Source organism: Delphinapterus leucas, chromosome 2, assembly GCF_059928025.1.
Source record: "Delphinapterus leucas isolate spDelLeu-1000000601 "Yukka" chromosome 2, BTC_Dleu_Yukka2, whole genome shotgun sequence".
Lineage (NCBI taxonomy): Eukaryota > Metazoa > Chordata > Mammalia > Artiodactyla > Monodontidae > Delphinapterus > Delphinapterus leucas.
In genome coordinates this window covers 25,409,205-25,433,281 of record NC_143130.1, presented here as the reverse complement: position 1 = coordinate 25,433,281, position 24,077 = coordinate 25,409,205, and the positions used below count along the sequence as shown (strand labels likewise).

Here is a 24,077-nt window from a genome sequence, read left to right as displayed (position 1 = left end):
TAATTATGTAACTTTTTAGTTGTATGATTTGGGGCAAATTACTTGTTCTCTGAGCTTATTATCTTTTAAAAGAGGTGAATAATACTTATTCTGTTTACCTATAATAGTGTTTATGGATCAAATGCAGTAATAATATAAAAAATCTTTGATAAACCTTAAAGGAAACTAAAATTGAATATATTAAAAAATATTTTTAAAAACAAATCCTGAGGGCTTCCCTGGTGGCGCAGTGGTTGAGAGTCCGCCTGCCGATGCAGGGGACACGGGTTCGTGCCCCGGTCCGGGAAGATCCCACATGCCGTGGAGCGGCTGGGCCCGTGAGCCGTGGCCGCTGAGGCTGCGCGTCCGGAGCCTGTGCTCCGCAACGGGAGAGGCCACAACAGTGACAGGCCCGCGTACCACCAAAACAAAAAACAAATCCTGAGACAGTAAATAAAATGCCAGACCTCTCATAGGTCTGCAGATAACTGTTTGTAAATATGAAAAATACACTTTGTTTCATTTCACTGTTCTCAACTGATAGGACAGATGATCGATTTTTTTTTTTTTTATTTTTTTGCGGTACGCGGGCCTCTCACTGTTTTGGCCTCTTCCTTTGCGGAGCACAGGCTCCAGATGCGCAGTTTCAGCGGCCACGGTTCACGGGCACAGCCGCTCCGCGGCATGTGGGATCTTCCTGTACTGGGGCACGACCCTGTATTCCCTGCATCGGCAGGCAGGCTCTTAACCACTGCGCAACCAGGGAAGCCTGATAATCGAATTTTAATTGGAGCAAATTAAAAAGTTGTATCAAGATTCTAAGTAAATGGATTGACAAAATACCTGCCTTTTTAAGCTTTCAGAGCAGATTTATTACAGAATAGTTTTACATGGGTTTGGGCACCTTCAGTGCCTGTGTTAACATTGAGTTTCTGTACCTGGGCTTCCGTGGGGATTTGCAGGTCCAGGGGTGAGCCTCAGAGGGTCTGTGAGTGTCTGCAGATGCTCATCTTCATCAGAATGAAGACTGGTGGAACGCTGTGGGCCAGAGACTGGTCTGAGCCCTTCACTCGCATTAGCTCAGTTAATTCTCACACGGCCGGGTGAGGTAAGGACCGTGCCACCCATCTTACAGGTGAGAAGACTGAGGATGGAGAAGTACAGAATGGCCTGGAGGCACATAGTAAATTGTCCGGCCAAGACTCAGATCTGGACACTCTAGCTGTTTCTCAATGTCTAATTCTGTGGATGTATTTATGTATATATATGCACATATGTGTGTGTTTATATCTGTACACATAAAATATATGTTACGTGTGTATGCGTTTTTTTTCTGAGGATGGGGTTCATAAATTTCATCTTATTCTCAAAGAGATACATAAAATCACTACCTTAGAATAAGAAAGTATTTATGTTTAGTCAGGCAGATTTTAATTATTACATATATATTTATACACACACTAGTTTCTTATAAAGTACTTTTGGTTGTGGTAATATATATTAACTTACTTTAGTAATGTCCAATTAGGAATGATTTTCTTGCAAACATGAAAGAGTATTAAGTAGAAAGTAGAATGTTAAAATTAACGATTCCTAACACTTTCTATAGCATATACTTAGAAATATGTTTCCGTCATCTTCTTGAATACTGTACCCATACTTTAAAGGTGCACACACATCCTGTACCACTCCCTATTCTCGGGCAAACTAGGATTATCAAAGTTTTCATTTCACTAAGAGCACAGGCATGGTGAGAATCACGACTGTGGCCCAACATTATCAGCCACAGTGTGATTGGGAGGGTCATAGAACTGTTCTCAGAATGAGTGTGCCATCAAGAGTTTTCTGTGCTTTGTATCTGGCCAGTCGTGTCCCCTTAAAACCAAGTCTCAGCCCCTCCCTGCCAATTGCTCAGGTCAGTGTCTTTCTTTGACTAAGGCAGAACTGTTTTTAACAAGAGATTTGAAACACAGGTCCTGACTTACAACACGACTGCTTCAAAATCTGGCAGGAAATCTGTGGCCGTAGCGTTCCAGAGCTACAGGTGTAGGTCAACTGTATGGTCAATCCACTTTACCATATTCTGAACAAGACCATTCTTCAGCCTTTACAGAAAAAAAGAAAAGAAACAGCCTTTTTATGAGGTTATCAAAATTGTCCAGAGGTATTTCTGTTACTGTTTATGCTAAATCCTTTCTGGTACTGTTTAAATCAGTCCTTTTAGTTGAGTTTATTAATGCAAGCTGCACTGCGTTTTCTACTGCTTTGTTGAATAGGGAGGTATTAAAATGAGAGAGAGATTATGTCCAGTTATAAGGTAAGAAGACAGCTAAGGGGTAAGGGACTTTTATTTAACAGGATAGAGATTGATACCTTGGGAAAGCTGCTTATCAGTGTATTCTGAGTACAAGAGATAATAATTAGTGTTTCCTCATGGGAACATTCCAGATGACAGTGCATTTATAGTCTAATTGAAAGCTGGTGTTTAAAATAAGTTATTCTTTGCTTTAAAGATTATCTTTTAATCTTACTAAAAATAATTTAAATTAATTGAGCACCTTTTCCTCTACTGCTGCATTTCTGAATTAAGTGATGCTATTTAGCAAACAGTCTGCATTTTCAAGTCTTTAAATTGCCAGTGGCCTAGCCACTTTTCTTCCCAAAAGTCCATTAAAAAAAAAAAAAAAGGCTGTGCAACTAAGAAAGGTTTGGAGTTCTCGTGTGTGTGTATTTAGATAAAACAAATTCCTATTTGGGGGGTATTTTAAGCCTAAGAAGAGAGGGATTTGCTTGATCTCTACCCTATGAAGATTCAAAAGAACAGAGCAAACTAAAATTGATCTTTGTTCTGTTCTTCACATATGTAAATGCTTGAAAAAAAGATCTATTTGGCTCTTGATTTTTTAAATTAATTTATTTCTTTTGCTTTTATCGTTTCAGATAATTGGGGGGAAAGCCGAACAAGAGTCATCAGATAAACTAGAGACCTCTAATCTGGTGCTTTCTAGCATTGGAAGTACCCAAACTAATGGATCTTCTATTCCTGCTGAAGATAAAACCTTTGAGCCACTTGATGGCACACAGCTGACGTCTTATAATGATACTGTCACACAGTCCACATTCGCCAGGACTTACAATGGGATCAGCAATCCGTCGATGATTTTTCAAAAGTCTGTGTACAGCACCCTTGAAAGCAAAGTTGATGTTTTTCATGCAAAAATGCAAACAAAAACAGGTGCTTTGCAGGGCCTTATCCAGCATAGCAGCTCTGTAAACAAAGAATGTCAGTCATCGTTGGAAGGGGAGGATGATACGGAGTATGTAGTGATTAATCTGGAACCACTTACATTCACTTTTGAAAAAAATGCCTATGCACCAGTACAGACAGAAGTTGTAAACAGAGCTGATAAACCTACACCCTTTAATGTGGAGTTGATTAAACAAGTATCACCTGCTACAAGCCTTAGACATCCTGTGTCCGCATTTGAAAAGACACAGGGTCTTAGGGACGTTCCCTCTCTGGCAATGTCAGGACAACAAGGCGCTAAGTACCTTTGTGCCTCCTCAGTGAGTAGAGAGATACTTGCTAAAGAAATGTGTTCATTACAGAAAGGGCAGGCTGTTGCAGGCTCACCATCGCCGTCTGATAATTCCCTTGTAACAGAGGCATTATCACTAGTTAAAAGTTCTAGTTATTTGTTACCCAGAGAAGAAATGAAGCTCTCTCAAGCATGTCTTCTGTCGACCCAGAGTCTCTTCAGCATCTCTTCGGAAGAGACTGTAGAGTCGTCCCAGCTTGAAGAAGTAGTCTCATCGTCAGCCTCTGATCCCTTGGAAGAAAAAGATTCACTTGACTGCATCCCATCAATGAGGAATGCTTCGGATGGCTCTTCAGAACTACAGAATGACAAGAGTGGTCTAAACAGTGAACATACGAGTTTTGAAACATGTAATTCTGCATTTACCAAACAAACCAGCCTATCTGTGAATAGAGAGGAAGTCAGCCTCGAGTTATCAGAGGAGGATTCTGACCTTGACCTCACTCTCACCATATCACCGCCCACGAGTCCCTGGGAAGAAGCATCCGCTGGTGAAATGGAGCAGCAGCAGGAGGCCCCGTTACCCTGCTTAGAGCTTCAGGAGACAGCGGAAGAAATAATTGAGCCTGAAGAGGTGCCTGATGTGAACTCTGCTGATCACATGTCAATGAAACCACGAGAAAGTGAGAGAAAAGGTGATAACTTACAGACAGTGGCTTTCACACTTTCGAAAGAAACCTGTGCCCTTGAGGTTGCAGAGGAAGTTCATGTTGGTTCAGACTTCTCCTTCAGTTCTTTAATTGAAGAAGTGTCACCAGCTTCTAGCCCTGACTGCCAGGTACCAGGTGAAGAAGCACAGCCAGCTTGGGCTGTATCTCCAAGTAGTTTTAAACTCTGTGATGCACACTGTGAGAAAACTGACAGATCCTCCCAGGTTGAAACAGTAGATTTGGCCATAACAGAAAAAGAAAATTCTTTTGTTGGTCCCACCCACCCAGTGGGACAAGATAACTTAACTCAGATACAGCAAATGCAGCTTTCTGCTGAAATGCCTCTAATACTAAAAAATCACCCAGGAAGAAAAGATAGATTTTTAACCCTTCCTGGTGAAGTCACTGAGGAAATTGTCCCAAGTGAGTGTGGTGAGGGTTACTCTTTCTCAGAAAAGGTGCCACACCATGATGCAGAGTTAAACCAGCCTGCCTCAGCTGCCACATGCAGAGATTCTCTAGAAAACCTGGTAACATCAAGAAATCCACTGCAACCAATGAGCGTAGAGAACAGAAATCCCCACCTAAGTCATCTTGTCGTGGAGACCAGTGAGCCTCCGTTTAGCCCTCAGAAGATCCTTGAAAATAAGTCTTTTGCTGACACGTTTGTTTCTACAACCACACCAAGTGGTGTGAATGTGTCATTAAAACAGCAGACCAGCTCTAAGAGCCTTAAGGAAAATGACTCGAGCATTGATTTGCAAACAAACGAACTCTGTTACATCCTGGTTAAGTCCTTGCGCCTTGACCCAGTTGCCGGAGCTGAGGCTGTGCAGGCCCGCGGGTACCTGGAGCTCCCCAAGCCCACCCTCTTCTCGGGAGAGGCCACCCTAACCCACAGGGCAGGACCCAGCGATGCAGGGATGGAGTTTGAAACACAGGAAATGATCATCAGAATGGCCAGTCTGCTCAAGAATAATGAAACTGGAGCTGAGTTATGTGAAACAGCTATAGATCTAGGAGGTGTCGGCTCTCAGCTGCACATCACCTCTTCAGAAGGCAGACACAAACCGGCCCACATGCTGCAAGATGGGTCACCGTGTGCAGCAAGAGCTCTGCTGAATGGTGGGCTTTTCCCCGTCTATTTACATGCTGATTCTTACCAGAATACAGCAGCAACAGGTGAAACTATCGATACAGAGCCTTCTTCCTTTGTTCCGAAATCTTGTGCCCCTCTTGTTTGTGGGGTCTTTGAAGAGCAGGTGGAAGATAAGAGTGCTGATGAGGGGCAGAGGGCTGAGTGGGGCTCTGTGACCCGAGGTGGAGGCCTGGATATCAGTGTGAACTCTGACATCCATTATGAACCACCTTCTGGAGACTCGGATCAAGACTCTTTTGGTGAGTGTGGAAACCCCAGATTAGATACGGAAGAGTCCTGTACTTTGCGATATAGTCACACCGAGAAGAAACAACGTACTTCCAAAGATGGTTTTGACTCTTTCCTGAACCTAAACAATAGTGATTATGATGACTGGGGCTACTCGAGCCAGGTTCCAGGGCTGGAGACGGGCATTCCTCCCAGAAGCTGGCCCGTGGGATTAAAGAAGGAAGATAAGTGTGTGCCCTCTTATGTCCAAATCCGAGATCTCCGTGGGATCCCCAGGACCTACGCTAACTTCACTGTCACTAAAGAGCTGAGAGACACCACGAGAACCCTGCATAGCCTGTGCAGGCACCCCGGCGTCACGGCCAAGGGCGGCTTGCTCAGCTCCTGGACAGACACTTGGCAGGTGGCAGACGACCTCACCCAGAACACTTTAGATCTGGAGTATCTGCGTTTTGCACATAAACTAAAACAAATTGTGAAGACGGGAGTTGCTCCGTGTTCCGCCCCTTCCACCGCCGTCTTTCCTAAGGAGCCCCCTCTCCAGGGCGCCATGGGGGCTTTCCCTGCGACAAAAGTGCCCGAGTCCCCAGGGCTGCCTCCTTCCTCCCATAGCAGGAGTCCCCTCATGGTGACAGTAGTGCACTCAGGCCCCAGACACCAGGGTCAGCAGGCGAGAAGGCAGACACCCAGCTGTGTGGGCCGCTCCTCCTCCTCCTGGAAGGAGAGGTGTGGCCACGATAGAAATCATCTCCCAAACTCTGAACGAAATTCAACTGTTTCATACCACCTCAACAAATTGAAATATAACAGTACATTGAAAGAGTCCCGGAATGACATTTCCCTTATTCTCAACGAATACGCCGAATTCAACAAGGTGATGAACAGCCACCCGGTCATCTTCCAGGAGAAAGAGCCACATGCTGCTTCTGGAGAAGCCGAACCCCGAGAGCTGTGTCCCTCCACCCCTCGGCCAGCCTCCTACGATGACATGGTTGCAGACCTGTGCACCAGTCTGCACGTCAAACTGGAGAGGGTTGTGAAGGAGGCTTGTACCAGGACCTTCCTCTTCCACCTCGTGGAGACAGAGGACAAGTCATTCTTTGTAAGAACAAAGGTAAAGTGCCAGATTTTCCTTAACAGTTTATATTATTTTGATCGCTGTCTGAGTTTTTTGTAAGTAATACAGGATTCTCAGCTTCAGAAAGAAGCCATTGATATGAAGTGGTGTTTCGGCTTCTCAGCGCAGTCTTTCCCTGCAGACTGAAGGTCTGGCCACAGGGACCTGCCGTTTGTGCTATATTTGAAGATTTGTATGATTACCCAGCATTAGTGCGGTGAGCTCTTTTCATAACACAGCACCAGTGGAGGCATATTCAACTGTACACACAAACACAGGCCAAAGGTTAAGATTCAGCTTTAACAAAAGCTTACCTGTGTACCTCCACTAGTGTGGAGAGTGAGGGGGATCCAGCGTCCTTCTCAGATGTGCGTGTTGGAGCCCCATGTGCGCAGGTGAGGGGAATGTTGCCTCACCTGATCCTCTCGGTCTAATGGGACGTGAGAAACATGGTAAAGATAACTGTGCAACTGTGGCAGGTGTGTCGGGGCAGGTGCCAAGATGTCATTCTGAGGGTGGCAGACCTGGTCAGGGGCCCAGGGACGTTCTCCTTCAGGAGAGGACGCCGGCCTCTCACCAGGTGTGGACGGGTAGACCAGTAAGGGTTCGGGTCCCGATGCCCGATGAGATTTGTTTCAGGTCCACGCGTGTCAGCCCTCGTGCTGAGTCCTGGGTTAAGTCAGGGTGGCTGCCCCGGGATGACGTGTCCCAGGAGACCCCTGCCAGCGCCCAGCTGCTGAGGAGCACAGAGCGCCTGCAGATGTTTGCAACATCTGGGCTGAGTGACGAGCGTGACGGTCGCCATGATGGGTGCGCGGCGTGTAGATGCCAGGGCCGCTGCGGAGGAGCGAAAGGCCCCAGACTGCGCCTTGCGCCTCCTGGCAAGTCCTGCCCCGCATCGGTCAGTGTGGACGTCGCAGTCATCAGGCACCTGCGGGCCGAGGCTCAGCGCTGCCCCGGGGGGAAGCACGGGCCTAAGGAGGCTTCCTGAAGGGTGGGGGGCGGTCGGGGGCACGGCGATCACCGTCAGGGGTAAAAGGGCCACGTGGACATCACGCGGGGGCAGTTGGACTGTCCTGAGGTCCCTGCAGGGCACCGAGAAATGTTTCTGAAAGATGAGGGGCAGCACGTTTGCACTTGACAGAGTGGTCCCTCCACCACAGCACAGAGAGTGGATTAGAAAAGCGAGGCAACCGGCCTCAACGCGAGGCTTCCCCGTGTCGCCCGAGTCAGCAGTACGTTCTCCTGTGAGGCGGCTGATGGCTCCTGTTTTGTATCATTTAATATGATTTTTAGTGTTTTCCAAATTTGTGGAATCAAGGATCCTCTTGTTGTCCAACGTTCTTCACAAATGGCTGCCATATCTGGTCTGCCCTCCTCCCGCCCCCCTCCCCATTGTCTTTGTTGCAATTTCTGTGCCATTTTGGTAAGATTTTAGTTGAAAAAATAAAGCATTAAGTGGCCTTCAGTCTTTGGAAGGTGATTAGCCTCCAAAAGTAACCTGGAAATTATTTATTCATTTTAACCTTGAATTAAAGTTGATTTTCTCTGGCTGAGTAGATACGCCACACCCTGACCTGTGCTGAAATAAGTCAGGGATCAACTGAGCACCATGGCCATGTCCTTGTTTTACCACATTGAGCAAAATACTTGATTTCTTTTTGCTTCCATCTCAAAAGCAACGATGCACTATCTTAGTTCTCATGTCTTTTACAGAGTACAGGTGACACTGGTTTTCATACGGGAGCAGTCACAGTGATGTTTATCGAAGTAACACTTGTAGATAACGTGCTTGTTTCAGTAGTGACTGTATCATTTCATGGTACTTCTAGATAACATGCTTGTTTCGGTAGTGACTGTATCATTTCATGGTAATATTTTATCACGTGGCCACTATTTACAACAGAAAATAACATCGGGTGCACCTTTAAAACAACTTCAAGTGAGAAAGTGGACATAGTATAAAGTACATTTGAGAATAAAGTGTGATCAAGAGCAAAGTGTTTTTAAAAAGCTCAGAAAGCTATGGTGGAGAATCCGTCTGTCCTGGAGCATTCACCAGTGATGGGGTGTCAGGCCCTGTTTACTCATAAGGTGATTCAGGGTGTGACAGGATGGCCCAGAATTCCACAGGAGCTGATGAAAATGTTGAACCTATCAGAAAGCGTATTAGTTCAAATCGTTCATTAGTAAAATAGGTGAGGATTTATAAGGATTTATATTTAGATATTTTAAGGAGCTCTTTGTTCAAAGATATCTTGTCTGTAGGAATGTCTTTTGAAAATACATCACCATACTTTTTTTCTCATTTTATTTTAAAATTTGTATTGGAGTATAGTTGATTCACTGTGTTGTGTTAGCATTGCCATACATTTTGAGTGAAAACTTGAAGTCAAAATTTGAGTTGTCTTGAGATCTGGCGGGGAGACTGACCAAAGTAACACCTTATTTTAGAAAGGAAATAACAAGTGATGGTGTTTTTGGTAAACCTCCAGAATCCTTCAGACAGAAACAATGTCAAAATCACAAAGGAGGACAAGGTTAAGGAACTTCTTTAACTACACGAACTTATCCTCCCAGTGAGGCTTATTGCAGAACTGCTCTGTGGAACACAGCCACACCCCATAACCAGGCACAGTGTAACACCCGGCTCCCGCCACTCTTCAAAGCCTGGGTCCAAGCCACTGCCAGCTTCCAGAATCCGTCCTTGTTATCGATACTCAAAGTAATGCATAGGCATCATGGGTATCGTCAAAAGTCGTAGAAACATTTTGACTGGAGGTGGCATTTTTCAAGTAAATATCTGCCTTCCCAAGGTAACTCCCTTGAATAGGGTGAGGTTCATGTGTGTATATTAGTCTGAGGCTTCAGAAGAATCCACCTTTGATACTTTATGAACATGAAAGATTCATTATAAAGTGCTTTGCCTTTGAAATAAACTTCTAAATCCAGTTGTCAGTGATACCCAGGAGTCATTTTATATGTGAAAGCTGACGTCTAGTAATAAGATAAACTGCCATTTATGTTGCCTTATTAGAACGTAATTTAGTAAACAGGATGTGGTCTTTGATATGTTTAGTAAACTGTAAAAGTAGTTCTGTGCAAGTATCCTTTTTTAAATCATGTCTATTTGTAAATCTTTCAGCATATTCTAAGGAAAGGAGGCTACACAGAAATTGAACCTCAGCATTTCTGTCAGGCATTTTACAGGGAGAAGGATATGCTCATAGTCATCATCAGAAATGAAGATATATCATCACATTTGCATCAGGTAGGTTTGGAAGTAACTTTCTTACAGAGAAATGTATTCTGGGCATTTTATGTTATTCTATAATTATCAGGCTCATCACTGCCTTTTTATTTAGGGAAGGAGTTAAAGCACAATACCATTGAATCTAAGTGGGAAGATAATGGGGTTGAGATACTGTACTACGGATACTAACGTTGTAATTTACCAAGGTATTTATAAGGCAAATTATGTCTCAGAGTTAAGAACATTTTCATAGTAACTAAGGGAGAACTTCGATGAAGAGAGACTGGTAAAATTTTCTCACCTGAAATATAAATCTACATTTGTTGATGTCTAACAGTAATAAATCTTGCTTTAAAAGGACTTTTGAAAATTTTCTTAACTCTTTGTTTGTTACCATATTTACCTATCAGTTAAATAAAAGTAATTGCTTGTCCCAAAAAGCTCTGACATCGAGGCTTAGCCTGGGCTTATGGTCCTGCGTCAGGAGGCAGGAACTGAACCCACAGCACGGACGCCACGTGAAGCGGGAGACTACGGTGGTGGTGAGCTTGCCACCTGCCTGATTACAGGTCCCAAACCTCAGGTGTTCTCCCCTCGTTCCGTCTTCCACCTTTGGAGTTGAGAGACCACTTTGTAACTAATCTTAATGAGTTTGCAGCATTGCTGATGGAGTTAAAATTCCTTATTAACTGACAGAATTACCAGTCAGTCATCAAGGTTAAAGGTATTTCCAGCTGTTCCTGAGTTTGGACACCCTTGGATAGAAGTGACAAAAGTGACCCAATGAACCTGTCTTCACCGGGGTACCTTTTTATGTTTCAGATTCCTTCTCTGCTGAAGCTGAAGCACTTGCCCAGTGTCATCTTTGCCGGAATCGACAGCCCTGAAGACGTCCTCAGTTACACCTACCAAGAGCTGTTCCAGACAGGAGGCTTTGTGGTGTCAGATGACAGAATACTAGAAACTTTAACATTAGGTTTGTCTCTCATTTTCCTTTCATATCTAGTCAAATCAATTTCTTCTTGCCCAGTGATTCAAATATTATTTCATCAAAAAGAAATCAGTATTAACTCAATATGTCACCATCTGTTGAGGGCTTAATTTCTGTCATATGCTGTGCTAAATAAGCACTTTGCTCTTGACCTCTTTTGTATTAAAACCTCTCGGTAATGTGGCTAAACTGCTCATACACATTTGAGAGTTTGTTATATTCAATTCTTCCCTTTGCCAAATCAAATCAGCTACATATTTGTTTAGAATCAGCCCTCTTTCCTCCATTTCTGTTGCCATCACCCCTACCATTTTGTCGGTATCATGGAAATCTAAAAAATGGCTACTGGAAGTCTTCTCAGTTATCTGCTTAAACACTCATATATAAATAGTTTCTCTCGGGGCAATGAATTTGACGTCAAAGAATGTTAGAGCACAGGGCAGACACTTTATGTACAATCAAAACCTGCCCAGCTCTGATAGCACATTAGAAGTAAACATGGATACCACTTCTCCATTGAAGAGGAGGAGGACGTACCTTAACAAGCATGAATGTTGCATAGAAAGTGGAGTTGAAAATATTTGTAGATTCTGTATTTAGAAGCCTAGACCTATCTTATCTCTGTTGCAACAGGACCCCACTTTCGTTCCATCCATAGATTTATATACACTCAGAGCTTTTAACTGGTAATGACTGCAGTGCTCTTCTCTCCTGCTAGTATGAGAAGGTGGGGCTGGGTTGAGGGATCACGGGTTAAAGCGCGGCACAGCATCCTTCCTGCCCAGCTACAGGAGTGGCAGTGATGGTCAACACTCAAACATGGGGCCTTATTCTCACAAATAATCATCCCTGGGCTTTGACTAGACAAGCCAAAAATCCTAAAATACATCTTCTCTTGTCAAATTTGTTCATTCTGTAGTACAACTGAAGGAAATTATCAAAATCCTGGAGAAACTAAATGAAAATGGAAGATGGAAGTGGTTGCTTCACTACAGGGAAACTAAAAAGCTAAAAGAAGATGTGAGGTGAGACCTTTATGGAATTTGAGGCCTGGGTGTGGGGGAGGGTGGAGACACCCGGGTTCACCCAGAAAGGCTCCCTGAGCTCTGGACCAGTGTCATCCACGTGTTGCCACAAGGTCACTTTGCAAGAACATAAATCGTCTATGTCACTGAAGGCAGTGTTTAGGTCTGTGGACTGTTTTTCGGGTTTTGTTTTTATACCAAGGCTTTCAGTGCAGGAAGCTGTGTTGTGACCATAATCCAGGGTCTGAGTTGCCTTCTCCAGACCAACAGTGACCAAGTCAGACACACACAGGAATCCTAAAATGTAAAAAAAATAAATTCACCTATGGGTTTTTGGACATTTATTCATAAATTAGGTTGCTCCAGTTATAAGGACAGAAAAATTGAGACCGGCATGTAGCCTTAATTTAACTCTTAAATAATAGACTAGAAACAGGCAGACTCCCTTAAATGAAGAGACTTGGGGCCTGCGGGAGGCCCTTCCGTATCAAAGATGGGCCTGCAGGTTGTAATGAGACGGGAAAAGGAGTGTGGGAATGCAGAGGTGGACTGGGGGAGTCTATAGATGGGACAGGTCATCTGTCACAGGACTGTCCTAATAAGCTCACGCATAGGAAGCAGACAGTACAAACCCACTTTAATGATGTGGAAGTTGAGGCACAGAGGATGCCAGACCTGACCCAGGCAGACAAGGAGGAAGTCAGGAAACTGGGCTTTGACCCGGAATGTTCGTCTCCAACCTGACAGTTACCTTCTGTTTGACCGCACTGCTTTCTCCGAGGAAGACAACTGAAATCGTGGATACGCACGGGATCTCGAAAGATGGCCGAGAATAGCAGTTGGGGAAAGGCTTGCACTTAGGAGAGGAACTTGTACAGGAGGAAAAGAGGGAGCGGAACTGAGAGCTGAGACTGTCAGGGAGGAAGGGGCTCCAAGGGGCCCTCACAGGGCTTAGTTAACACAGCCCTTCAGAGGGAAGGTTCAGCTTCAGGAGTAAGTACAGAAGCAGATGAAAGCTGAGGTGGCAGAGCACACCTGTTAAGATCGGTCAGTGTAAATTAATTCAGCATGCCTAGGACTTTGCGTAAACAGAGACACTTATGTCACTGGAATCTCTTCACATCGGGCCAGTCTCGAATAGTGAGAACTTTTCAGAAAACTTATCATACCCTTTTGCCCTTGGAGGTGGGGAGAATTTGTCCAAAACTAAAACAAAACAGAACAAAAACCATGCGTGGTAATCAGTAGCTACAAAACCATCCTCTAATTCATCTCTAGGCAGATACAGGACTAAACAGATACATAATTTTTTAAATATGCAAAATAATGCCACACATAGCATAAAAGAGTAACTAGAAGCATATAAAAAATTTCTGTTCACAGTGATAAACTATGTACAGTATGATGCCAGGCATATAAATTTACACATACAAAGGATAAAACCTGGAAGGAAATTCATCGTGATGCAGTTCATGGTGTGACTAGAGCTTTGGGAATACGCAGGCTTTGGGTTTTCTCCAGCAAGCAGGAGCGAGGGTGTGAGTACTGGAGGGGCTGCAGGATGGAACACTTTCCTCTAAAAGGAAGAATAAAAGGTAGAAACAAGATTTAAAGTGAGGTGAGAAAATTCTAGCTGTTAGATGATCTTAATGAAGTTGGTGACTATCTAACCAAAAAGAAGTAGAGTGGTTTTGGAGAGCCAAAGCACGGGAAGCACTGCTGTATGAGACAGGATGCAGGAAGGGGCCCGCTGGGAATGAGTGGGAGGCTTGCCAGCCACATGGCTGGAAGCAGTGTTCGAGGGCCATGTGCTGTCCTTCCTGACGGGACGAGGAGTAAGTACACTCGGAATGTTTTGAGGGAATTCGACAGGATGGTGACGTCTGGGAAGCCAAGTGTGTCATACAAAAGAACACAGAAGGGAAAAGGAGTTTGACTAAGTATAGTGAAGGCCAGAAAAAGTCTAGGAATAAAGCAACTGAAAATTAAGATACAGAAAATCTTTCACAAACTTAGACTTATCTAAATTTAACATTTTTGCGTATTTTTCAGAGTGGATTCAATTGCATATAAAAAGAACTTAATATTGAAATCGTATCAGAGTGCAAATATCTTTGAGCTGCTTCATTATCACCAGTGTGACTCCCGATCATCAACAAAAGCTGAGCACCTGAAATGTCTGCTAAACCTGCAAATTCAGCATGTCCACGCGAGGTTTGCCGTCTTCCTTACAGGTAAATTCATAGCCTTAGTTCTAATTTTCATCAACCAGTTAACGCCCAGTAGGTCCACTCTAGAAACGTCCTTCCATCCAAGTGGAGTCATTGGCGGCCAGGAATAAACACACACGAGGCTGGGGCAGCAGGTATTGTGGGTTTTGTCCTGTTAATAGAAAAAAAAAAAACCTGTACTACATCTGTTAAGTGTAACCATCTAAGCTTTTAAAAAAGTGCCCATCAGTGGTTTCAGCTTCCTCCCTCCCACCACCGCCCATGGAGGCGGCTGCTCCCAGAGCTCCAACCTCATTCCTCACGTGAAACAGGCTCGCTTTTTCCTTCACGTGTATGAGTCTTTTTTTTTCAATAAAAGGGATTTTGCTGCTTTTTAAATTAATGAATTTTTTCACCAAAAAAGCTTATTTTTCTTTTTACAGAAAAGCCTGTTGTCTCCAGAGATGTCTTTGAAAACAGTGGCATCCTTGTTACAGATGTAAATGACTTTATTGAAAATGTACAGAAAGTAGCAGCTCCATTCAGGAGTAGCTACTGGTGAGAACACTTGTGACTCTCTCCCACGTGAGCTGGAACTGACAGCAGATGCTGACATCTGTGTCTGCGGGAAACCAGTTGCTCAAAAACTTTTGTACCTTATACGTCATGCTGTAAATTTAAAGTTTTGTTTATTTAGGGGTGCTGCTAGTTTGGCATAAATGGGACTTTCTCAAGTATCACTAATGAAATAACTAACCTCCACTCTATGAGTGTTTTCACCTGCAGTCCATCTGCTGCCAGGACGGAAGACAGTGTAGCCTACATGCATAGACATTTTCCCCAGTAGGTAGCATCCTATTTATGGAATAGTTCTTGGTTATTTTATTTTAAAGACGGAATTATCAATTTTGTATTTGTCCAGGTGATTTAACTACAGCTTACCTAGACATCGGTGATGCCAACAACAAATGAGTATTTTCCCTTTTCTTTGAAAACCTTTGATTTATATGAGAAGACTGTTCTGTGTATCTCAGTGTTCTACAACTTGGGGGAACATTTTTCTTCGTGTTTTACACATTGCCAGAATGTCTGACTTTGTTGTCTGGCTTTGTTCACAGCAGCACTGTAGTTTTCCATTAGTTTTGGGTTACAGTGTTCAATATTATTGTTTTAAATTATTCTCATTTTAAGCAGAATAGCTTCAAAGCTATTCATTGAAATTAATGATAAAAATAAGAATTTTACAAGTGTACTCAATTGTAGCAAAAATAAGTCTATTTTAACCAGTAGCTTTGTTTTTGCACGTTAAGGTCAGAAATGCACATGTAATGCATGTTGTAGTCTGTTTTAAAGGTTTTACCACCTGTGTAAAAACTAACATCTTCAATGGTTTTATCTGCTGTTATTCATGCTACACTACATAAACATTTTTTTCCTAAATGGTACAAATTTATAAACTGTCATTTTCACTTACTCAGTTTTTGTAAACAGCGTACTACAAAAATCAACCCTCTGAGGAAGAAATAATCATTTATTTATATTAGAAATAATTTCTACACCAATCTTTAAAACTCAAAACCAAGCAAAAACATTGGTAAGATACATAGTATCTATTTGGAACAAAGGTTTTTGTACCTAATTTGTTTCATTTTAATAAAGACAACTAAAAATCGTTCAACTGCTTCTGCAATGATTTTATAGCAAATATTAAATTTGTAAGAGAATGTTTTACAGCACTTTAAATTTTTTAGGCCATTTAGCAGAATAAGTAGCTTCCAAAAGAATCCTACCACTTACCTCACTTTGGCCGCCATCTGTCAAGCCTCATCCCCGCAGGCCTGCCCGGTGCTTTCCCCTCCCTCGTGCGGTGCCGAGCAGCAGGCTCCAGCAAGAGGACACCTCACAACTCTCCAATTGGCCCTTCCAGGGGGTCATGTCAGCCTGCACAGGAACTTCCCTCAAAAGCCATTTATCTGCTTTTAAACTCCCCCCACAGAACCGAAAGTGTTCCTTTCCCCTCGGTATGTTCTTAGGAGGAGGAAGAATGACTGAGTTTTAATTCTTACCCTAGCTCTTGCTTAGAGACCCACTCAGCTGATTTTTACCCCAGGGATAAGAATCTAATAGGACCATAACTGTATTTGGTACACTGACTTAATGTGAAATTACTACGGAAAAGGAAAGTACAGCGCACCTGCCAGCCGTGCTCCTCCCCTGAAGAACCTTCCAGCACCCACGAGGCCGCCCGTTCTGTAACTGAAGGCTTAGCCAGGCCACAGAGGAGCAGGCGCCTCCAGACTGAGCTTCTGCAGAGACTCTGCCCTCATCACCTTTGTGCCCCGTTGGCCTGGCACAGAAATGTTAGTTGTTCCAATAAATACGCCGAATGCAGAATATGAAGGCATCCTGGTACTTCCTTCGTACTACTAACCCAGCTTGTGCCTCCACCTGCGTTAACGGTTCACAATGTGAAATGTTGCAGGAAAAGAGGGGAAAGGCCTGCTGGAATTTTAGATAATCTTATGAAAAGGAAGCAGTTGTTTTCAACCGGGGTGATCTGGGGTTGTCACGCCAGGGAGGTGCATACAATGTGCAGGACAGCCCACCTACAACAAAAAATTCTTCGGCCAAAAATGGATAGTATGAGATTGAGAAAGCTAAAGTAATCACTTGGATAATCGAAGTTATTATTACCCTAAATCCTTTAACAGATTGCCTACCTTAGTCTATGTCCTTCAGACTCAACTTTAAAAGAGAATACAGTTACAATGTCCTCATTCCTCCGACATAAATGACAGACTCAACTATAAAAGAGAATACAATGTCCTCGATGTAAATGACAGCACATACAGTGAGGCTTGTAACAATCAAGGGGAAAGGAGGTACCACTAAAAACTGTCTGTCTACAATCTGAATTAAATGAAAATACTGGGACTTCCCTCGTGGCACAGTGGTTAAGAATCCACCTGCCAATGCAGGGGACACGGGTTCGATCCCTGGTCCGGGAAGATCCCACATGCCACAGAGCAACTAAGCCCGTGTGCCACAACTACTGAGCCCACGTGCCACAACTACTGAAGACCACGTGCCTAGAGTCCATGCTCCGCAACAAGAAGCCCAGACACCACAACGAAGAGTAGCCCCCACTCACCACAACGAGAGAAAGCCCGTGAACAGCAAGGAAGACCCAACACAGCCAAAAATAAAATTAATTAACTTATTAAATAAATAAATATATTAACGCACCCATTCCACCGGATGTCACTTACTCTCTGATGGGAACGAATCCTTGTTCTACACCACTACTAAGGATATCTAAGAGAGTCTAATAATTACATTGTACCAAGAAGTAATTCGGGGTCTACTCACAGTGAAGCCAGATGGCAGCACTCCACCAACCACTAGGGTCTTCAGCACTCTTCCCCAGCATCCGTTTTCAGCTCTAGTGAAGGAAATGAGCAGCTGTGTCAAGGCCAGTACAATACTTACTAGCTCTGAATTGTCAGGACACAAAAGACCAACAAGAGGGAGCTGGTTTCCAGAGTTTGGCTTTATTTTGCAGTACAGAAATCATTTGGAGCCATTGTGAGACAGACATCATTGAAGCAGAGGCTCTGTCAAATCAATACTGCGTTGCAGCAGCTTGGTCCATAGAAGAAGCCACACCTGGGATACAAAAGAAGCTTCTACGTTTACCTGCTTTATGATAGTTTCTTTCCCCTCTGCTCTCATCAAATTTATTAGATTAAAACACCGCACACAGGCTTCCTCCAAAATGACTCTCAAAGTCTGGAGTTTGGTTAGAATTGGAGGCCCACATAAACCCAGCTTGTGGCTATGCTGCCTGGGCACTCTTCTAACACTTGATGTAAATGTAAAGGGGTGGGGAGGAGTGAGGGATACTGTCCCCAACGATGGAACATTCGATTCCGTATCTCCTTAATGTCAAGAGGACAGATGGCACGCAAACTGTACTGACACAGCTCTTGAGCAGCAGAAACTCATAACTGCAAAGGCTACACTGATTAAAAGATACAAATACTGTATCAAGTTCTCTGTATCAGTATCACAATGTTTTAAAACTGATCCTTCACTAGAAAAAGCAAGCCAGTATTGGTTAAATTGAACAGAATGTGGGAACCTGCCAATTCTGAAGAGCCACTCCATGAAAACAAGTTAATACATGATATTAGAAAGGGGAAGAATATTTACTGGTACAGTGCTCTGCAATCTCTCAGCTTTGATTACAAAAGCAGGCCTTACAATATTGATTTCATACAATATGCATCATTTGCCAAATTTTAAGTTTGTCCTAATTAGATGATAACATGTACTGCTGTTAGTCTTCCCCATAGATGTCATTTTTCTTGCGCTTCATTTCCTCGAAGTCAAACTCGGATCCCATCATCCTCTTATAGATGTCCTTAATGTCATCACAGGTTGTCTCAAAGTGAGTTGTCGCATCATATGTACGGGATATAAAGATCTGGAAATGAAAGTCACAAAGACTTCAGACTATTTAGTGATGTCTCCCAATAAAGCCTGGTAATTACCCTTTTCAGATTGCCACTCACCTGGCTTTCTGTTCCCAAATCTTTTGGTACAAGGAGGTCACTGATGCTTACGAATCTGGAGGGGAAAAAGAATTAAGTAAGCAGGGAAGTTGACACGCCCACTCACCGCTTTGCCTGAAATTCAAAACCCAGGCTGGTAAGAGATGATGGCTGCTCTCATTGTTCTCATGGGGTTCTGTTCACCATGGAGCCAAAGGCAATCCTGGGTTTGAGCTGCTATAAATGAACACATCACTTACTTCTGCTCAATTGGTTCCAAGAGTTCCAGAGCTGGTCTGATTTCTTTCTCGGGCTCCTTGGTCTCCACGGTTGTGCTGGCGATGGCAATGTACTTGCCCTGTGCGGCCACGTTGTGTGCGGAGGAGATCATGCAGACATAGATATCTGCAAGCAAGCAAAGCCACCTCACTGCCAGGGTCTTTCAACCTTGGGCCTGTGTGTGCACTCAGTTTCACCCATACTTCATTGAGGTGTGAGTTAAAATTACTTGGAACAGACTGGATATTCTAAGATTAAGTTCTATACGGAGACAAACAAGGTCATACATAAAATATACAAATATACAGCAACTCTTGGCCTACTGGAGATGAAGGATTTATGTGGCAGTGAATGGTGGACGGGGAGATGACATTCTCTACCCAGATGTCACAGCTCACTGTGAAAACCTGTCTTCCTCTCTGAACCCTGCATTTAGAAAGGTTTTGAATAGCTAAGATAGGATTTATTTAACTACTGATTTCTCATTTTTTAAGCAATATAAAATTGCAAGCACAATAAGCTATTCTTGAGTTGGCATAAGCTCATAATAATTCCATAGATTCTACTTGTCTGTATACCACTAGTTAACTACATAATTTCCAATATAAGAGATAATTACTGGGTTCCCTTTACTCTTTTTACACTCTCCCTGACCCTGAGATCTACTTGGGAGCCCTTGAAAGATTACTTTCGTCTGTGTCTCTTAGTTCTCATAATAATCTTCTGTGATTTCGTCTCTTACATGGAAAAAAAAATTGAAAGCTTTAGGGCTTCTAACTGAAAGGAAGATGGGAAAAGCTAGTGGATGAAAGAAAACTGGTTAAAGCAAACAGATTAGGAATTACGATTTCAGAGCTAAGTCCTGATCCTTTTTTTTAAATTTATTTATTATTTATTTTTGTCTGCATTGGGTCTTCATTGCTGCATGCGGGCTTTCTCTATTTGTGGCGAGCAGGGGCTACTCTTCGTTGCATTTCACAGGCTTCTCATTGTGGTGGCTTCTCTTGTTGCAGAGCACAGGCTCTAGGTGCGTGGGCTTCAGTAGTTGCGGAGCGTACGCTCAGCAGTTGCGGCTCACGGGCTGTAGCGTGCAGACTCGGTAATTGTGGCGCACGGCCTTAGTTGCTCCGTGACATGTGGGATCTTCCCAGACCAGGGATCAAACCCGTGTCCCCCGCATTGGCAGGCGGATTCTTAACCACTGCGCCACCAGGGAAGTCCTGCTAAGTCCTGATCTCAATCAGAGAAACCAAAGTTGTTTTCTAGCACACTGCTAAAATCAAATACAAGTATTAAGTTGACAAATCATGACACAAAAGCAGTGCTGTCATCAGCTCAAAGTAACAGTGAAATCAGGTCAACTAATAAGCATAAACCTCCACAAGGCACACAATGTTCAAACCAGGCAAGACTGCCTGCTCATCCAGTCCAGCCTCTCAGTTCTACAGAAGAAATGGAGGCCCAAAGAGGGGGGTACAAGTCCAAGGCAGGGCTCCTAGGCAAACGTTTCCATTTCAAAGTGATGACTTAGGACTCTTAGGATCCTTAGACTTAGGATCTCTATGAGCTAAAAGGGATACATCACATTTTATTTTCCATATGTAAACTAAAGTCTCTTCACTGTAATAGAGCAGATAAAATTTGTAATTTCTACACACATCTGCTTATCTTCAAAACTGACCTGACTTCCGATTGACTTGGTTCTGTGGAATAATGATCTGGCAGGAGTTGGCATCGTTGGTGTTCTTGATGGGGTGGCTGAGGATACAGATGACTCTGATCACCTGGCCCACTTTTTCGACTCGATCTTTCACGTAGCTGGGATCACAGATGAGCTGCTTACAGCGAGCAATCTGTAATAAAACATTAATGGGTATAATGATGCCATCGTTCTTGAACATCGCCTGTTATCTTCAAGTTAACTGTAGATAATTAGTGAATTATAGATAACTATTAAAACTAGCTTTGCCGACAATCCCTATAAATTCTCCTGGAGCAAATCTATAAATTCTAAATCTTATTGAAATATTAGGAAAAGTGTGTTGCATGGTTTTCAGACACATAAGTTTTACAACTGGGCAGAAGAGGGTTAAAATCCTGGCTCTACCCAACCTCAAAGAGGTTGTTGTTAGGATTAAATGAAACAGTGTATTTAAGGAATGTCATTATATGTAAATGGACCCAGTGAAAAGTAAATGGTCTATAAATAGTTCTTTCTAATATTAGAAACAGACCATAATCTCTCCTTTTAAGACTATACTTACTAAGTAAAACTTAAGTTGCAAGATAAATTATGTATTATTATATTATCGTCTTCCTCTTTCTATCAAAGCCCTGAAATGTCCTAAGAGGAAGCAGTTGCCTGAAGCAAAGAAAAATGGAATGAATAAAAAGAACTTTGCGATATCAGATTAAGACGTTTATCCCTATTCCTAAACATCTATTATGTGTATGCTGGAAGCACAAGGTAGTTACAAAAGACCTACAACAATAAAGGGTCAGATGGCCAGCTAGTGAGTATAGATTATATGGTCTGAACCCATAGAATACCATCAGGAATCCCCAAATATATATATATATATATATATATATATATATATTTTTTTTTTTTTTTTTTTTTTTTTTTTTTTTTGCGGTACGCAGGGCGGAACACAGGCTCCGGATGCTCAGGCCCAGCGGCCACGGCTCACGGGCCCAACCACTCCACGGCATGTGGGATTTCCCGGACCGGGACATGAACCCGTGTCCCCTGCATTGGCAGGTGGACCCTCAACCACTACACCACCAGGGAAGCCCCCAAAATACTTTTTTAAACATAGTTTTTCAGTTTCTTTTTTGAACGGTTCCATTTGTAAAAGTTGATGGTTCATGAAATATGGTCTGGCTTGCAGACCAACAGCACTGGCATCTGAGAGCTTGCAAGAAAATGCAGACCCACCACAGACCTACTGAATGAGAAACGTGTACTCTGACAAAATTAACAATTTACATTCATTTCAAATTTGAGAAACACTGCTCAAAACTCCACCCGACCAGTTCCTTGGCTAAACCCAAAATAAAATAATGTTAACAGTAATGATTAACATTACTAATATTTAATAATTTAATAATAATAAATTAAATAATAAAATAGTATTGGCCAAGCCCCAATTCAACCAATAAGTTATAAGTGGTACATATAAAGCTAAATTTAAATGAAAATTCGGGAGACAGACACCAACCCACACTACATATGTAATACCATTTAGAGCTCATTCATAATTTGTTTTAGTCTTAAGCAACAATCAACACAACAGAAAATATTAAATATTATAAGTTTTCAGTCATTATGAATACCAAGTTACCATAAAGAAAACATACATAGTGTGAAATCTAGGATCGATGTCCATACCAAATTTAGTACTTATTAAACAAAGTTTTCTTTACAAGAATATAATATTTCTTAAATTGTAAAAGCTACTTACCTCTCCTTCAGATTTTACACCAATCACTTTTCCATTTTGCATAATGATTTCTTCAATTGGTTTATTCAGCATGTAGGTACCTCCATAAATAGCACTTAGCCTAGCAAAGTATTTAAACTATAATTAGTAATTATAATTGTAATTATAATCAATCAGTAATTTATAATTATTTCAACTACTAAAGTCTCCTTTCTTAGATTTTAATGAGTTACAGGAAACATGTATTTGTTCAGTTTCCTTCCAGAAGGCATTAGTTTAAGTCATAAAAGCATCAATTCTAAAACAGTCAAAACCATGTAATGATGTCCCACATTCGTAGTTATCAAGTGCAAACAAACCACACTGACCAGTAATGGAATAACAGCTTGTAAGTCTAATCCTCCTGCATATTAAAAATTAAGACTCTGAACCACGAAAAATCTATCAGAAAGCACACTGGACAGTGAGTAAAAGCAGGCAGAAACTAGACAAGAGACTTGAAAGAAGCAATTGGATGAGATCTTCACGTGGTTTGTATGGCTCTTCCCCTGACAGAATGACCTACCCAGTCCTTGTAACATGGGACAGCTAGAACAGAAGCAAAAAACCTGCAGTCTTACTGATTTAACATGCCATAAGATAGAGTTTGGGGCTGTATGAGGAAATAAAAATTGTGGGAGAAAGTCTTCCAAAATGGGGAGCAACCAAATTATAAAATCTCTTCAAATCCTTAACTAACTCCAGAAATGCTTGTACATAGGAGAGAGACTCCAAGGAACCCAGGAAAAAGCAAAAGCTAAAAGGCAAAAAGACTTGAGGAGAAACTACAGCTACAGGCCTTAAGGACAAATAAGTTTGAAGTTTGAAACTGCCATATTAGAGGAACTTGGTACATACCTTGGGCTTTCCAGTGAAACCCCAGAGGACCACACCTCATGAAGGATTCAGCCAAAGACAAAAGACCCCCCACCTACAAAGTATAAAATCAAGTCTCCAAAAGTTCAAGGTGAACGGCCAATAGTTTAACTGCCAACTCAAAACTAAAATCAACACTCATCACAGAAAGAATCCACCATCTCTACAATATACCGATCAGTTATGTCCAACATACAATCAAAAATTACTGGACACATGGAAAAAAAGAAAATGGAAAAAAGTAAAGAGGAAGAGTGATCAAAACAAACAGATGCCCAGATTACTGATGCTAAAATACGCAGGGAGTTAAATGCAGCTACTACGAATATGTACAAGGACAAACATCCTTGTTCAAAGATCTATGTTCAAGAACGTTATAGGAGAGAAGTCAAGAGGGCGATGTGGGAAGACACGGAGTTAGCATCTCCCCAGAACTAGGGCGGCTGCCGGGCGCTGGTGGGGGACTCTGACCCCCAAGGAGACAGAAGGAACTCCATAATGAACGAGTAGGATGTAAGGGGACCGAGGGGGGAGGAGAAGTGGAGGCCAGACAAGATCAGCCCCTGAGGCTGGGGAGATCAGGAGAGGCAGGTGGGAGGGAGTCTCCAGGAAGAGCGGGAGAGCAGTGGAGGGCGACTGCCCCACCTACTCGGGCACGGGGAGCTCCCAAGCTGGT

The 24,077-nt window shown here is 42.7% G+C and overlaps 2 protein-coding genes across 7 annotated transcripts in view; one reads left to right on the top strand and one right to left on the bottom strand.

The window, feature by feature from the left end:
* TASOR2 (transcription activation suppressor family member 2) overlaps positions 1-17,859 on the top strand; it is a 68,491-nt gene extending 50,632 nt beyond the window's left edge. For 5 of the 6 annotated variants that reach the window (XM_089906563.1, XM_089906561.1, XM_089906564.1 and 2 more), the window contains 6 exons: positions 2,920-6,729; positions 9,878-10,003; positions 10,808-10,961; positions 11,896-12,001; positions 14,054-14,235; positions 14,655-17,859. In XM_089906563.1, coding sequence (XP_089762689.1) covers positions 2,920-6,729; positions 9,878-10,003; positions 10,808-10,961; positions 11,896-12,001; positions 14,054-14,235; positions 14,655-14,773 — 4,497 coding nt within the window. In that variant the 3' untranslated portion in view covers positions 14,774-17,859. The remainder of the gene's footprint in view (positions 1-2,919; positions 6,730-9,877; positions 10,004-10,807; positions 10,962-11,895; positions 12,002-14,053; positions 14,236-14,654) is intronic. The other variant, XM_089906562.1, reaches the window with a different exon arrangement.
* Positions 17,744-24,077, bottom strand: part of LOC111177972 (rab GDP dissociation inhibitor beta) — a 44,459-nt gene continuing 38,125 nt past the window's right edge. The window contains exons 7-11 of the mRNA XM_022580215.3: positions 22,508-22,607; positions 20,725-20,896; positions 19,025-19,169; positions 18,786-18,840; positions 17,744-18,697 (exon numbers count right to left, since the gene is read on the bottom strand). Of these exons, the coding sequence (XP_022435923.2) occupies positions 18,551-18,697; positions 18,786-18,840; positions 19,025-19,169; positions 20,725-20,896; positions 22,508-22,607 (619 nt within the window). The 3' untranslated portion in view covers positions 17,744-18,550. The remainder of the gene's footprint in view (positions 18,698-18,785; positions 18,841-19,024; positions 19,170-20,724; positions 20,897-22,507; positions 22,608-24,077) is intronic.